We start from the raw sequence: 15,748 nt of genomic DNA, 5'->3' as shown, positions 1-15,748 counted from the left end.
CTCTAGATTACGCTTATTTTACCAAAATGTTATTATGATTTATAAATATTAAATCAGAACAGTAAGGCCTGACTTTGCTTAGACAAAGTCTTATCACTTAAAATAAAAATTGTCCAGTATAGAATACAAAGTCATAATGCAGTAGAAACAGAATTAATAGTGTGCATGACTCCCATGAGCTTGGAGGACTGCATCCATACATCTCTGCAAAGACTCCAATAACTTATTAATAAAGTCATCTGGGATGGCAAAGAAAGCGTTCTTGCAGGACTCAGTTCATCAAGATTCTTTAGATTCATCTTAAATGCCTTTTCCATCTTACCTCAGACATGCTCAATAAGGTTCATATCTGGTGACTGGGCTGGCCAATCCTAGAGCACAAACCCAAAACCATAATTTTTCCTTCACCAAACTTGACTCTATGCGGGTTCCAGTGCATCTTTTGCAGTATTTGTGTCGACTGGGATGCAGTTTCACAGATGATTTATCAAAAAAAAAAAAAAAAGTACCGCCTGACATCTTTCCAAATTATCAATTAGAAGTCAAGTTAATATTTGTTGCTCTTTCAACTGGGATCAACAACAATCCTTGTCAGGTAGTGCAAGTGCAACACTGATAATAATCAGTATATAAAAATTATTTCTTAAATATGATAAAGACTTGAATACACATTGAAAAGAGGGAATATATTACATTTTAAAATACACAAAGTTATTTTAAATTGTAGCAATTATGGATGTACTGATACTGATAATTTAATTTTGGATACCTGTATTTTCTAAAACAACAGCATATAATTTAATCATTTAAAGTAGTAAGTAGTGTGCCTTTATATAGTGCATTCTAAAACACATTGCAGAGAGAAAACGAAATATGAACCGTTAATTCATTTTGCAATTCTGCTACTTTCACTCTTTTCTGTTTGCTTTATCTTTCATTCTAATCAGTAATCCTGACATATCCTGCAGTAACCCAGAAGAACAGTGTTTTACAAAAAACAGCAAAATGTTCAGTTGCAAATGGTCTATTTTCTAAATAAGTCAGACTTTGTTATATTAAGCATGTTGCAACTTGTATCTTTAGCAAAAGTAATATTATGTTTGTGCCCAAGAAGAGACAAGAGTGCTTGAATAATGCATTTCATACATCAATGTTAAGAATAAATGTTGCTTGTGGTGAATGCCATTATAATGTGTTAGGTTTGTATTTACCGTTTTCTTTTGATTTAAATGTGTGTGTTTGAAGTGCTGACAGACAGAAATTAGTCAACCGTAGTGAATGCCATAATATTTGTTTAATATATTTTTGAATACGTTTATCACCTTATTTTATCGTGTTATTTTATTGTACATTTAACCCACTCAAGATGTTTTGCTTATTGAGATCATGTTATAAACAGGAATGTGTAAATAATATAATTATTATTTTAGGGTCTCTTTAAAAGAGTGCAAAATTGACATATGCTCTTGGAGAATACGTTTGATCATTGCAGCAGCTCACTTACCTGTAAAGCTGTGCACAATAAATGTTAAAAACAAAAAATAGAGCATTTTGCCAAATTACACTATCATTCCATGCCAACTCGATAAAATCACAATCTTTGGTATAGCTTTGTAAAAATAAGAGACTGTTAAAATATAAATATATAAATACAAATATTTAGCTTTTGCGCTTTTATAGGCCAACGTTTGCAGAAGACCAGTATCTATATTCTGTTTGTAGGAGTGAAATCATACTGAGCTCTGGCCTCGTTCTAAATCTGCTTCAACACATAATAGCTCTATTTTAGTATGTCTGCCCTAAATGGCACCATTTCCTTCACTGATAGGTCAGTGTCATTCAGAGCTTTATCAAATTTCTGACTTGATTACCTGCAGTGGGCTGTGCAGAATTTCCATGACCAGTGCAATTTACATAGGGAATAACCGGAGCACAATGTTTAGAGCTCTCAAAAAAAAAACTGGTGGTCACAAACCTCTTCCTGTTCTCTCCTCTTCCAGCGCAGCTGGGCATTGGCAGCGGCCATGGCTTCAATCACAAATGTGGTGGTCATGAAACTGGGAGGAGACAGAGCACATTTAAATTTAGATATTTAGCAGAGTCATTTAAGGATGGTGCAATCAATCGGCTGAAGATCAACATTGGCCTATAATCACATATAATGATCTGGCCGATCACATGATCCAACCGCAGGGCTTTGTTTATGAGTTTCCAAGCAGAGGAACTATTTTTTATATCAGTGTTAATATTTTCTGTAAAGCTGCATCTGGCCATGACATGTCCACACTAAATGGTTATAAGAGACATGTTTAATTATATGAAGCATCTTTCATTTATTCTCTTAGGCAAGGAGAGATCTCAACTTCACACTTAGAAGGATAATGTGCTAATGCATTTTAAAGCTTGAAGCATTTGAATCAGTAATTGGTATTGGCCAATCACCATGACAAGGAATCTGTACTCGGTATCAGATGAAAAAATCCTGATCTGAGCATCCCTAGAGTCATTAAGGGATTCAACAGAAGAAGTTTAAAAATGCAATATGCTTCAAGTTCATAAATTAAATAAGATTTTAAGGTGTTAATACATGATACAAAATTTAAAACATTTCTTGGTGTCACTGTTAAAAATGTCCCTAAGAGAGTTTGTTTTATAAAAAAACAATCTTAATCTTCTTCTTGAATCATTAAAAGGAGGAAATTCCAGTGAAATGTGTTTTACAGTAAGGAGAATTATGCACTACAAACATTGAGTGAGGTCTTCATCTTTAAGCAAAAAGGCATGGGTTAATCTTATATGTCCAAGTAACATCTGGTCTTGACATCTTGATCAAATTTCTTAAAATTATTTGACTCGGGTTGTATTTCATACAATTTGTTATTTTACAATGCATCCCACTCTTCTTGCCACTAATGAAAATTTTTTAATTGTAAACATTGATAAAAGGTCTCATTTCTGAAGGAGGAGTTTGGCCTTTGTTCACCACTTGTTTCAAAGCGACATTAGAAGCTGCATCAGCTCGCTCATTTCCTACAAGACCTACATATCCTGGAGCCAGGCAAAAATTATATGATAAAGCTGATTTTGGTGAAGTTTGGTTAAAAATGCTATCAATCAAAACATGATTTTTTTTGAAGATTCCATTGCTTGGAGGCATGATTTGGAGTCTGGAAAAACAAGAGTGTTTGACATTTTCTATACATTCCAAAGTTAAAGGTAAAGCAAGGGCTTCAGCTGAGAATATTGAACATTACGGAATCAGTCTGCCTGAGGAATGTTGTTGTCCAGTCACCATTGCTGCTGCTACACCATTTTCCACCTTTGAACCATCTTTAAATATTGGTGAGTGTTGAAAATTTTGGCTTTAATTTCCAGATATTGTTGTCTATACAGGAAATGACTGTGAAACAACTGATTTAAGCATCAATGTCTGCTTTAAAAATTGCTCTTAAAATGTGAAATATGCACATATTTATAATTCTAAAATACATAACTGTGCTAATTTAAGATGACTGAGATATTTATGAAGTTTTTATTAATAGATTGAATTACCTTTTAGTTATTTTATATAGATTTTCCATTTTAAATTTTAATTTAGTTAAGGTTTTTGTAATTTGGATGTGTTCTTTATTTTTTTTATTATTATTTTAATAAAAAAAGACTCAATAGGAGTTTTTTAACATGGAATATGACACTTCAGTAGTTTGAAACGTATTACCATTATCTATAAACCCTCTCAAGCTTGAACATTTTTAATAAGTTAAAGACTTATTGTACAAATTTATGATTAGGTTTGACAATTGTGATGTTTTCTCTTGATATTAAATTGTCATATTATGTTAGTAATGAATTTTAGTATTTATTAATATAATGGTTTTGAAAATGCTTTATACATAAGATGAGTTGAGATACAATATTCAATACACATACATTTAACTATCACTCAATGCCACTGGAAAATATATGAAAACTATAAGTCACAGAGCATGTCCATCTCATTTGGACATGGCCTCTCATAACCTAAATTTAAAGACTTTAAAAGCTGCTGTTGCCTGATCTTTTTCCATTGATATACAGCTCCATCCCGTTTCATCTAAACACTCATAACTCTCCCCGAGGCTCTGTCAGTGGCCCCGACAGTTGGCAGGTTGGCACAGGTTATAAATGTGTTTTGATGGCCACAGCAGCAGCAGTGGTGGTAACAGGGTCGAGAGGTCAGCTAAAGATGAGCGACTGACAGAGGAAAATAGCAAGCAACGAAGACCAATAGAAGGCTTGTTTTGCTCGTTTTGAGAAAAGGTACACAAAAGAGAGACAGAATTACACTTCTCAAATTCATGCTCTAAATACATCATCCAAATTGGAGACCCATTCTAACCCATATGGCAAAGCACCACAAGGAATATCAATGAAAATCTAATGCGTACAGACTCAAAACTGAATACAGTATGTGAAACCTTAAAAGTAATTAAGCCAAACAGCAGTATAAACTTATTTAGACAGTATAAAGATGGCAAAGGAAAACCACAACCTGTGGAAAACAAACACTGAAATAAATGATGAAACACCAAGATGAATTCATAAAACAAACAATTAAAAAAAATCTTAAAATAGGAATTAAATAAACTATTTAAAAATACATAAACCCATATGGGTTATGAAAAGTTTATTGTAAACGATTTTCCCAAAGCGATTTTTCTCTTTCTGAGCCATTTTGTCAATGATTTTTCAATGTGGCTATGTAGGATATCCTTATGTTCACAAATGTCCCAAAACATGAACAACAGGCATCTTTCACCACATTAATCATTCAAATGTATGCTTGAAATCTTCCAAATGAAAAAAAAAAAAAAAAAGATTTGAACTATACTTGATCCTACAAATTTCTTAATGCAGCCTTTTACCTAAGAGTTATCCCATTTTGAGGACATGCTTTCTAAAGTACGTAAATCTAAATCTCCATTGTACTAAAATGAAGCTTACTGTTTGAAATATCATGAGTTTTGGGTGAGTAAATCAAAAGAGGTGTTGTAGATCAGACTACACTGCAATACCTGTGCCATAAGAGTCATTGCATTTCTTCATTTGAAAATACTGTCAAATACACACAAACTCAAATGTCTTACTAAAATATAAGTTTGGCCTTAATCAAAGAAATTGCGACAGAATTATTAGTATTGCAGTACAGAGCTGCTAAACAGTTGGTTTGAAATAAATTATAATAAATGAAATTGATTTTATTTCATTATACACATTATTATATCACAGCGAGGTCACTGGTTTGAGTCCCAGGAGGCTCTTCTGTGTGGAATTTGCATGTTTTCCTTTGTTAACGTGGGTTTCCTACGGGTGCTCCACAGTCCAAAGACATGCGCTATAGGTGAATTGAATAAACTAAATTGGCCGTACTGTATGAGCGTATGTGAGAATGCGAGAGTGTATGGGTGTTTCCTAGTACTGGGTTGCAGCTGGAAGGGCATCTGCTGCGTAAAACATACGCTCAAATAGTTGCCGGTTTATTTCGCTGAGGCAACCTCTAGAATGAAAACTAAGCAGAAGGAAAATGAATGAATCAATGAATCAATCAATTTCTAAAAAATTAAAATCAAACTCTTTTCAATGCATTATATTTTTTAGAATTTTAAAAGCATTACTAAATAGTAATAAATTTAAGGGTTTGTTTCTTTTCAATAGTTTTTTAATAGTACGTTTGTATAAAAAGCTTTAATATTACATTTTAGAATAAAATAGATTTTAGAAAGTACATTTTATTCACTCATAAAACATAGAAACCAGAATTTTTAAAAAAGACAACTAAGAAATAAAACAGGTTTTGTATGGCTTTAGTATTATATAAATATCAATAATACGTTATTAAATTGGTTATAACTGAGATAGCTTTCAGTTGAGTAGAAATTCTTTTTGATTTAAATGAAGAATTAAATGAAAAACAAAGTAAAAAATAAAAATAAAACAAAAATAAAACATTACAAAGAAATGTTTCTTTGCAACATAACCCATACCTTTTTAAGTGTCACTTTGGTCCACTGGTTTTGCACTAGTTTGCATATATTTGATACATTTACATTTATTCAAATAACACACACTTTTATGCAAAGCAACTTACTCTGGAGTATTGAAGCAATTTAACAGAATTGATAATAACAACGTTACATAATGCCAAGTTAATTAGACAACCAGACTGAAAAATAAGCCAGAGAGTAAAAAAAATAAAGAAAAAGTTTGTTTGTTTTTTAATCTCTGTGTTTTTGAGGACACAAATGTGTATAAACTCATGAATACAACAATCATAATTAAGCAGCTCATGTGTAGATTGGTAGGTCTCTCCACCAGAGAAATACAGAGAGAGTAAAGGTTTTGGAAAGTGATTATTTGCTTTAATGTAGGACTAGCCACATGCAAATAAGCACTGTATTTATGATATAAAGTCAGGCACGTGCACTCATATGGGTCAACCTGTGCAGTGCTCATGCCCTTTTTAGTCTTGGATAGAAAGTGCCCTTCCAAATTGATCTGAATTGCCCCCTTGGTACACCAGTCTTTGGGAATTTTTGCCCATTCCTCTTTGCAGTACCTTTCAAGCTCCATCAGGTGGGATGGGAACCAATTGTGTACAGCTACTTTCAGATCTCTCCAGGAATGTTCGATAAGATTCAAGTCTGGGCTCTGGCTGGGTCACTCAAAGACATTCACAGAGTTGTTTTGAAGCCACTCCATAGATATTTTGGCGGGGAGTGGCTTCTGTCTGGCCACTCTTCCAAACAGGCCTGATTGGTGGATTGCTGCACAGATGGTTGTCCTTCTGTAAGGTTCTCCTCTCTCCACAGAAGAATGCTGGACCTCAGAAAGAGTGACCACCTCCCTGACTAAGGCCCTTCTCCCCTGATCACTCAGCTCAGATGGTTGGCCAGCTCTAGGAAAAGTCCTGGGGCCTCATGTTTTAACGCTGCGTACGCAAAAAAACTTTGCGTACGACAGGTTTCAAGCTCAGAATCGCTCACGTTTGGATTTACTATTGATGAACTGAACGTGAGAATGTGCGCAGCTCCTCGGCAGCTTTATGGCAGGCGTACGCACATTTTTTGTGCGTGTCTGTTTTATTTCCATTGGCGACTCCTAGAGGCAATTGTGTCAAATTCCTCTCTACAAAGTGTCTGAGCCTTGGCAGCTGTATGAGACGGGTTCATCTAGCAAGTATATAAGGTTTCCATACCATACAGTTAACCAGCTAAACATTAAAGCACAATTTGTAGCGGTCGCCTGTTTTCCCAATGTAATCTGAGCTATCTACTGCACGCACATTGCTATAAAGACACTATCTGAAGATGAATTTGCATGCGTGAATCAGAAACATTTCCATTCAATAAATGTGCAAATAAAATATGATGCACAAACTTATTAATGATTCCTACTTGTCTTTCTCGTGATAAATAGTTAGCAAAATCTGATATGTAGCAGGGAAAAAAAAAAAAGAAAGTTTATCAGACGCTGGTTTCGAACCTAGTTCAAGCTCGAACGTGTCAAAACATGTTGACATGCGTCTTATGAGCTGCACCACTAAGACTGTTTAGGGTACTGCAACATTTTACACCTATAAACCACACCATTTATTTTTTAATTCACTCAGTGCGATGTTCAGACCCAACTGTGTTAACCGCATCAGCTAAACTCTCCCACTCTATTTTTTTCTTTTGTTTTTAATTCCGGAGAACAAACTTGCAAATAACACCGCTTTTCTCCGGTCTACCTCCGAAAGCAGCACCTCCAATTCACATTCTGTTCAAAGTTTCTCTTTTTGCTTGATTTTGTCATTGCTTTTTCGTTGAGTTTTGCCAAAGTATAGTCATTAGCATATTCATACGGGGGAGGAGGCAGGGAAGGGGTTTTGTGCTCGTGCATGTTACGCTTAGTTTAACGTTCATTCGTGGTTGTGGCTGTAGTAGAAGCAGTAGTAGTTGTTATAAAAGTAACTTTCTGTAGTAGTAGTTGGTGTAGCACTTGTGATTTATTATTATTGTTGTTGTCAGTTATTACTGTTGTCCTTTCTCTCTTTTTACTCTCATTTTTACTATCATACATTAATAAGCATTGTTGTTACTCCCTACCTCTGACTCCTTTCTTTCTATATGTTTTATCTATATCTGTGACATCTGTGCTCGTGCATGTTGCGCTCAGTTTCACGTTCATTCGGATGTACAAAAAAATCTGTGTGAAATTCGGCATACGCAGTGTTTCATAGATCTGAATTTTTTTCTGCGTACGCACATTTACAGCTTTGTTTTAGTATGATTTCCACGCAAGTCTTCGTACATGAGGCCCCTGGTCTTTCACTTACAGATGAGGAGGCCACTGTGCTCATTGGAACTTTCAGAGCAGCAGAATTTTTTCTGTAACCTTCCCCAGCCTTATGCCTCGAGACAATCCTGTCTCGGAGATGCACTGACAATTTCTTTGTCTTTATGCTTGGTTTGTGCTTTGACATGCACAACCCTGGGACCTTAAATAGACAGGTGTATGCCTTTTCAAATCATGTCCTATCAACTGAATTTACCACAGGTGAACTCCGATTAAACTGCTAAAACATCTCAAAAGTGATCAGTGGAAACAGAATGTACTGAGGTTGTGAATACTGCTGTACATGTGATTTCTCAGGTTATTTATTTTTATTAAATTTACAAAAAAATTTAAAAAGTATTTTTCACATTGTCATTAAGTGGTATTGTGTGTAGAAATGAGGAAATAAATTAATTTAAATCCGTTTTGAATAAGGTTGTAACATAAAAAATATGGAAAAAGTAAAGAGCTATGAATATTTTCTGAATGCACTGTAATTATTAAACTTCAATTATGCATTGCAATATTTTGACTGAACAGTGTGTGTGTGTGTGTGTATGGACCATTTATTATGATGGAAATTATGACAGAATTAATAGTATTGTACAACAGAGTGTACAAAAAACTGTCTGATTGTTTGGAAATAAAAAGTCCATCCTATTCTGTCCCACTCTATACTTCTCAATGAACATTTAGTGCACTTCTCAAGTAGAAACAGAAGTCTGATTTATTAAAGCTCTGGCAGTGTCAACAATGCTTTATCACTAAATAAATTTAAATCAAATTAGTTTCAAGATTTAATCAGACCCAAAAATAATAAAAGTTTTAACACAGATGAAGGAAACCCAAAAGTTGTTAAAAAGCTAGTGTTTCCAGCCTTAGCAGAGAAAAAAAAGTTGTTGATGGATTAAAAAAGAATAAAACCAAAAACAAGAACATACCTCATAAAAGCCAAAAAGGTAATGAGAGAGACGCTGACCACCCAACCGGCTGCTGCAAAAGCCTTGGGCATGGTCAGGGCGCCGGTGCCAACAATCAGATTGAACATGTACACCAGACCAACCTGCATAAACACCAAATAAAAACAAATACATTAGCCATCACAGAATCAAGATAAATAAAATTATGTATTATCAAACAATGATCTGATCTCTGCATTCACAGAGGAAGTGTCTGCAATTCCTCGCCATCATGCATTTCAGGAAGATGATGTATGTGATTACTCATCTGAATGGCATTGCATTTCCTCCCACCTAAGTGCAAAACTCACATATCAATCGATCAAGCCTACTGAAAATTAGTGTTGAGGTTCTTATATAGTAGTGTCTACTGTTAAGTCCATTAGAGAGGGATAAGCATTTGCTTTATTGATTAGCTTACAAATGCTTTCCATTTACTACTGAGAGCAAAACATAGCTGGTAATAGACATTTAAAATATGATGCTATGTACTTTACTGTAAATGTGTTGATTCATTCTGGCATAAGTCATACGAGTCATTTCTTTTTAAAAGCATGCGTAGAAAACACTAAAAAAATAATTGCTTCTGCTTGTTCGAATGACTTATTAAAAAGGAGCTGAAACAACACGATTATAGAGAACTCTTTTTTGTTCAATCAATTCAACGATTCAACAATTTTATGCTCAACCTATTTAAATTGTTCATTTATTAATTTTCTTTCGGCTTAGTCTCTTTATTAAATTGGGGTCGCCACGGCGGAATGAAACGCCAACTTATCCAGCGTTTCTTTTATGCAGCGGTTGCCCTTTCAGCTGCAACCCATCTCTGGGAAACACCCATACACTCTCATTCACATACATACACTAGACAATTTAGCCTACCCTATTTACCTGTACCGCATGTCTTTGGACTTGTGGGGGAAACCTGAGCACCCGGAGAAAACCCACACGGACGCGGGGAGAACATGCAAACTCCACACAGAAATGCCAACTGACCCAGCCAAGGCTCGAACCAGCGACCATCTTGCTGTGAGGCGACAGCACTACCTATTGTGCCACCACGTCGCCTATTTAAATTGTTAACTAAATAGATTTGTGTTGGGACAACATGAATGAATTTTGTGGAACAAAATTTTAGTTTGCAGTGCATATTTGATTTAAAATGGTTCTATCATGTTGATTGGTTGATTGGTTAAATACAGATTTTCAAAGTTGTGGTATTCTTTTTGAATCACTGTGTATAAAACAACTGGTTTAAAGATATTAGCTGCATCTATTTTGAGGCTGCACAATATATTGTTTCAGTATCGACATCGCAATATGATAATTCGCAATAGTCATATTGCAGGACATGTATTGTAATTCATCATTTGCATGTTTTTGATGCCTGTGATTGTATGATGACTTTAAAAACATTCAGGATAAGAAATTGTAACATTTGTGACTTTAGCAACAAATCATTTTATTTAAAGGTGCAGTATGCAAGTTTGACACCCAGGGGTTAAACTAGGTATTGCACTCCTGGATCTAAAACACAAGCGAAGGTTGCCAGACTGAGGACAGGAGCGAGTGATTTAAACAGTTTTCTAAAAAAAAAGCATCGGCACCCGATAGAAGGAATACTTTTTTTCATTATAAAAGGAGTTTGTTCTAACCAACACCTCAAATTGATATATTAGAAACGGCTTCTATTTCTCACAGCTGAACAACAGAAAATTATGCCAATGATCATCTCAGGTAAACCTCATGTGCTTTATTTAGTGTGAAATACTAACAATGTGAGTTTGAATTCCATTTTACACAACAGTTATTGCCATTTACTAAAAGCAACAGCAGATTAAACATTAAAACTAAACACGTGATTCAGTATCTACATTTAATAATGTTAAAGAGGGTTAATATGTATTAAATAGATTATAGACCTTACCATTTTGAGTGAGTGCATATTCTGCGCTTCTGAATGGCTTTGTTTTAATTTCTGTCGGGTTTCATATGGTGCAAAGAGGCAAATTGTTTATCACTGCGTATCTCGTCATGAAGCGTGTTGTTAGGACACGGGGTTACAGTGTAACCTGCTCACCTAATGTTTAGGTTCGTAACAGTTATATTATTTGCTAATTAATAACCTCATGTGGAACCGAATTTTTCTCATTTCGGAATTTTTTATGATACTGTCCACCAGAGGTCGCATTTCGTTCATGGACTCATGCTTTAAGAGCCTTTCTAAATGTATGAATGAATGAATGAATGAATGAATGAATGAATGAATGAATTACACGGTTTTCCACCAAGGCAACCCGGAGTGCTAAAATATAATTGGCTAAACTGGCATTGGACAGGTTAAAAGAACAAATAAAGAGCGTTCTTGCATGGAAAACACATTTTCAAAAGCAGAATATCTGACTTCATCATTGTTTTTCAGATAAACAAGAATGTTCACTTGGCATATTTCATAAATATCTGCAAACATATTATGGTATCTTTATGCTTTAGATTAGTCAAAAACTTGCATACAGCACCTTTAATTATTTTTATCATTCAATTACTGCACTTCAATGCTGTTCGACTCGGAAAATGATAAAACATTTTATTCCAATTATAAATTTTTTTTATTGTATTAATAGATTGTTATGCATGAAAATACTCTCAACACATGCAAATACAGAAATGCACTGCAAATAGCACAGACCACAGTGAAAATGTGTTGGGGACCCCAAAAAGTTTATAAATTATTTATTAGATTATATGGAGATGCACTCCGACTGCAGAATCATTCCAATTGATCTAACATTATAAATTCTTTCCAAATATATTAAGTATTCTAGTGAAATTGTATTCTTATTGCAATATACACTGCATAATAAAAAATATCACAATGCTTGATTTTCCAATATCAAGCAGCCCTAATCTATAGAAATATTATAATTAAAATGTTATGAAAATATATTCTTTTTCTATTAAGTATTTTCCAGTGCTTCATAAGAGTGGGTGGGGCTAAATATTTATTCTGCTACTCTTTGATGGGTGGAATTTAAACATTTTTCAGCTTCTACTATTACCTGTTGGGGGAAAAAGGAGCACAATAAATCCGAAGTAATTAACATCTGAGCAATAGGTCTGTTTTTAAAAGTTAATCAGTTACTGTTAAAAACAAAAATCAACTTCTCTATAATGAAACACAATGTTGTTTTTACTTCTGGAACCATACAATTGCGTTTATTATTTTGCAAAATCATATAGCCATCTTCTCATGAGACTTCCAGTAAACTATAATATAATAAACAAACCACAAAGCTAGACACCAAATAAACACAAGTCTAGATCCTGGAGCTAACTTTCTGCTAATTTAAGCCACCGAAGCACATATCTCCTGTTCCCTGAACTTTCATTTCCTTTTTAAATGAGTAACATGAAGTGAGCGGTTCGAATCACATGTCTCTGACATAAAGGCACCTTCTGACAACCGTCAGCATACATTATTTGATTATCACCGTCTAAAAGCAGTGATAAGAGAGCCAAATTATCGACAGTGTCTTCCATTGCTCTTAAACAAACTACATGTCTTTAAATATTAAGCAGTTTAAAGGTATGGTTCACCCAAAAATTACTCTTTACTTGTTTTGATGAGTTTCTTTCTTCTGGTGAACAAAAATAAATAAATTTTTTAAGAAAGCTGAAAACCTGTAACCATTGACATCCATAAATTTTTACCTTTCTGCAAAATAAAAAGTTTTGGAATCACTTGAGGGCGAGTAAATTATCAATTTTTGGGTGAACTGCTCCTTTAATAAATGCAGGAAGATTTTCAAGTCACATGAATGACATGACAACCTGGCATGACAATATTCTATACAGTCACAAGACATAAACAGCTGAGTGTACAGAACAGTTAAACAGACACTGAGGTAAAGTTAGTTTTATATTTGCACATTCAGACTTTCTCCCTAATAATATAATTTCAGAAATGTATTCTTTGCAAATTCTGATTACTGAAATTGTATTAGCATAAATGACTATAAATAGGGTTTCTACAGGTTTCATCAAGAAAAATGTAAGACTTTTTAACACCCTCTTAAGACCATTTTAAGATAACAATGAATGAAATTTCAGACTTACACAAGGCTAAACGCTTTTTAATATTAATTTTAAAGATTTTTAATGGTCAAGTTAAAACCTTAAAAAAATCCTTTAGAAAAAGGTTATTTTAGGGAAAAATCAAACCATATTAATACATAAAAAGTTAATAAATAAACGTTTCTTAAAACTTTTATTGAAATATATTGTTAATGATTGAATGGGTGTTGGCCTGATTGTGTTACTGGCCAGATGGAATCTGCAGACATTTTTTGCTATTTCTGCACAGTATTTTGTTCAAAATCTGTGGATTTATGCAGAATAATTTTGGGAGTATCAGAACTAAAACCTTAACATATTAAATAAAAAAATTATACCTTTTTAACTTTTATTTAATGTTTACAATACAAATCCTGTTAGATCCACTTTATTTAGTAAACAGAGCAAGCCTCTCATTTAATATATCTACTAAAAGACAGAAAATATTATTTACAAACTATATTGTAAAAAAATCATATAACTATTTGCATATTAGTCAATAATATTACTGTAAAATACTTTAAAAACATAATAAATTTATACGCATTTACACAAGTAAATAAACAGAATCAATGATTGACTAAAAATCTGTGGAATTCTGCGCACGCAAATTCCATGTGGGCTTATGGACATCTACAACACAATATTTCAGTGGATTTAAGACCTTTTTAAGGTCTAAAATTTGGATTTTGAAGTTTAAGACATTATAAGACCCTTCAGATACCCTGTATAAAAGTACAACATTGTTCAGTCAATTAAGTAGTGCTAATGTTGTTTTGATGTCAAACTTAGATGCAATTTCAGCCCGAATATGCAAAGTAGCCAGGTACACGATATGGGCACCTTTAAAAAGAACAAATGTGTGAATATAAAACCAACTTTACCTCAATTAAACTGACAAGTGTGTTTATTTGAAGTACTTTGCGTTAATCAACACAAACTCAACTAACGTACATACTGAAAGTTACTAGAGGTAATACTTACAAATGGAGAGTAAGGCTCCCCTGTTTCTGTAATGCCTCCTGCCATCTCGAAGAGATAAAACCTGGAAGTTTACCACCATGAGAAAAGAAAAAGACATTGGTTTTAATATTTAATACACCACAAATTTACGAAAGGAGCGAAAGAAGGCCAGCAGGGTAACATGACTAACGTTACCGTTATGTTTTATTTAACGTTACATTCAAGCAGCTGTTAAAGAAAACAGTTAACTAGTGTAGACATTTTAAAGCTAACCTCCTTTATGACATCTTATGCGAATCATTCACTAAAGTAAACACACATGCAAATAGATACCTTTATATACCCACACTAGCACGAAAGGCTCACCTGTCGCCGTTGGAAATATATCTGCTGTTGTCCAGCGAGCGGTTGGTTTATGTCGTTAGGAATACACGGGACTGTTTTCTTGTGATGTCCTCATTATCAACAATGCGCTTCGTCTGCAAATGCGATGTAATGATTAAGCAGGACGCGCCGTGTTCACCTCAAACATTTGTTATTTGCAGACATTTGAGACAAGCTGCTGAAGTTTTCTGTTTGGGCAAAACATCTCCATTAAAATGAAACAGCTCACAGAACGTCAGCAGGAAACTAGTTCCTGATACATAGGCAGGGCGTAGGGACGTGTTTGCTGATTGGTTAAACGTGGTGACGATATTTTTATGAAAATGACGCTTGCACGTTTTGGGACATGTATATATAAAATAAATAAATAAACGTTTTAGGACATGTTTTGTTAGATTTTATTTAAAACAAGGCGTATTAGATTAAAATTTTAACTGCAGTTCAATTTCGTGTTATTATGTGAATGTATAACAAAATCAATCCGTTATGTCTCGTTCTTGCAAATTTGTCAAAACTAATTTTAATGTACATAAAGCAATTAAGATTCTCCCAATGTGTACATCATATATAACCCACGCTAAATTAGTTGTAGAGTGTATGAATGCAAAAGTATGTGGGTGTTTTCTAGTATTGGGTTGCGTCTGGAAGGGCATCCGCTACGTAAAACATGTTGGCGGTTCATTCCGCTGTAGAGAACCCTGATTAGAAAACAGCCTAAGCCGAAAAAGAAAATGTATATACCCAACCACCTGGCTTTATTACACACTTCACCCGTGTATAACTGTGTGTGTAATGTAAATTAAACTATATATATATATATATATATATATATATATATATATATATATATATATATATATATATATATATATATATATATATATGTCGAGCCTCGGCTGGGTCACTTGGCCTTTCTGTGTGGAGTTTGCATTTTCTCCTCGTGTTCGCATAGGTTTCCTCCAGGTGCTCCAGTT

At 34.1% G+C, this 15,748-nt stretch overlaps 1 protein-coding gene across 3 annotated transcripts in view; it reads right to left on the bottom strand.

Moving 5' to 3' along the window:
- tmem104 (transmembrane protein 104) overlaps positions 1-15,005 on the bottom strand; it is an 80,277-nt gene extending 65,272 nt beyond the window's left edge. For all 3 annotated transcript variants that reach the window (XM_688664.11, XM_073944284.1, XM_073944285.1), the window contains exons 1-4: positions 14,757-15,005; positions 14,412-14,472; positions 9,297-9,418; positions 1,976-2,057 (exon numbers count right to left, since the gene is read on the bottom strand). In XM_688664.11, the coding sequence (XP_693756.3) occupies positions 1,976-2,057; positions 9,297-9,418; positions 14,412-14,456 (249 nt within the window). In that variant the 5' untranslated portion in view covers positions 14,457-14,472; positions 14,757-15,005. The remainder of the gene's footprint in view (positions 1-1,975; positions 2,058-9,296; positions 9,419-14,411; positions 14,473-14,756) is intronic.
- Positions 15,006-15,748: the final 743 nt, after the last annotated feature.

This window comes from Danio rerio, chromosome 3 (genome assembly GCF_049306965.1).
Source record: "Danio rerio strain Tuebingen ecotype United States chromosome 3, GRCz12tu, whole genome shotgun sequence".
NCBI lineage: Eukaryota > Metazoa > Chordata > Actinopteri > Cypriniformes > Danionidae > Danio > Danio rerio.
Note: the sequence above shows the minus strand (reverse complement) of the source record. Positions and strands in the feature narration are given on the sequence as shown.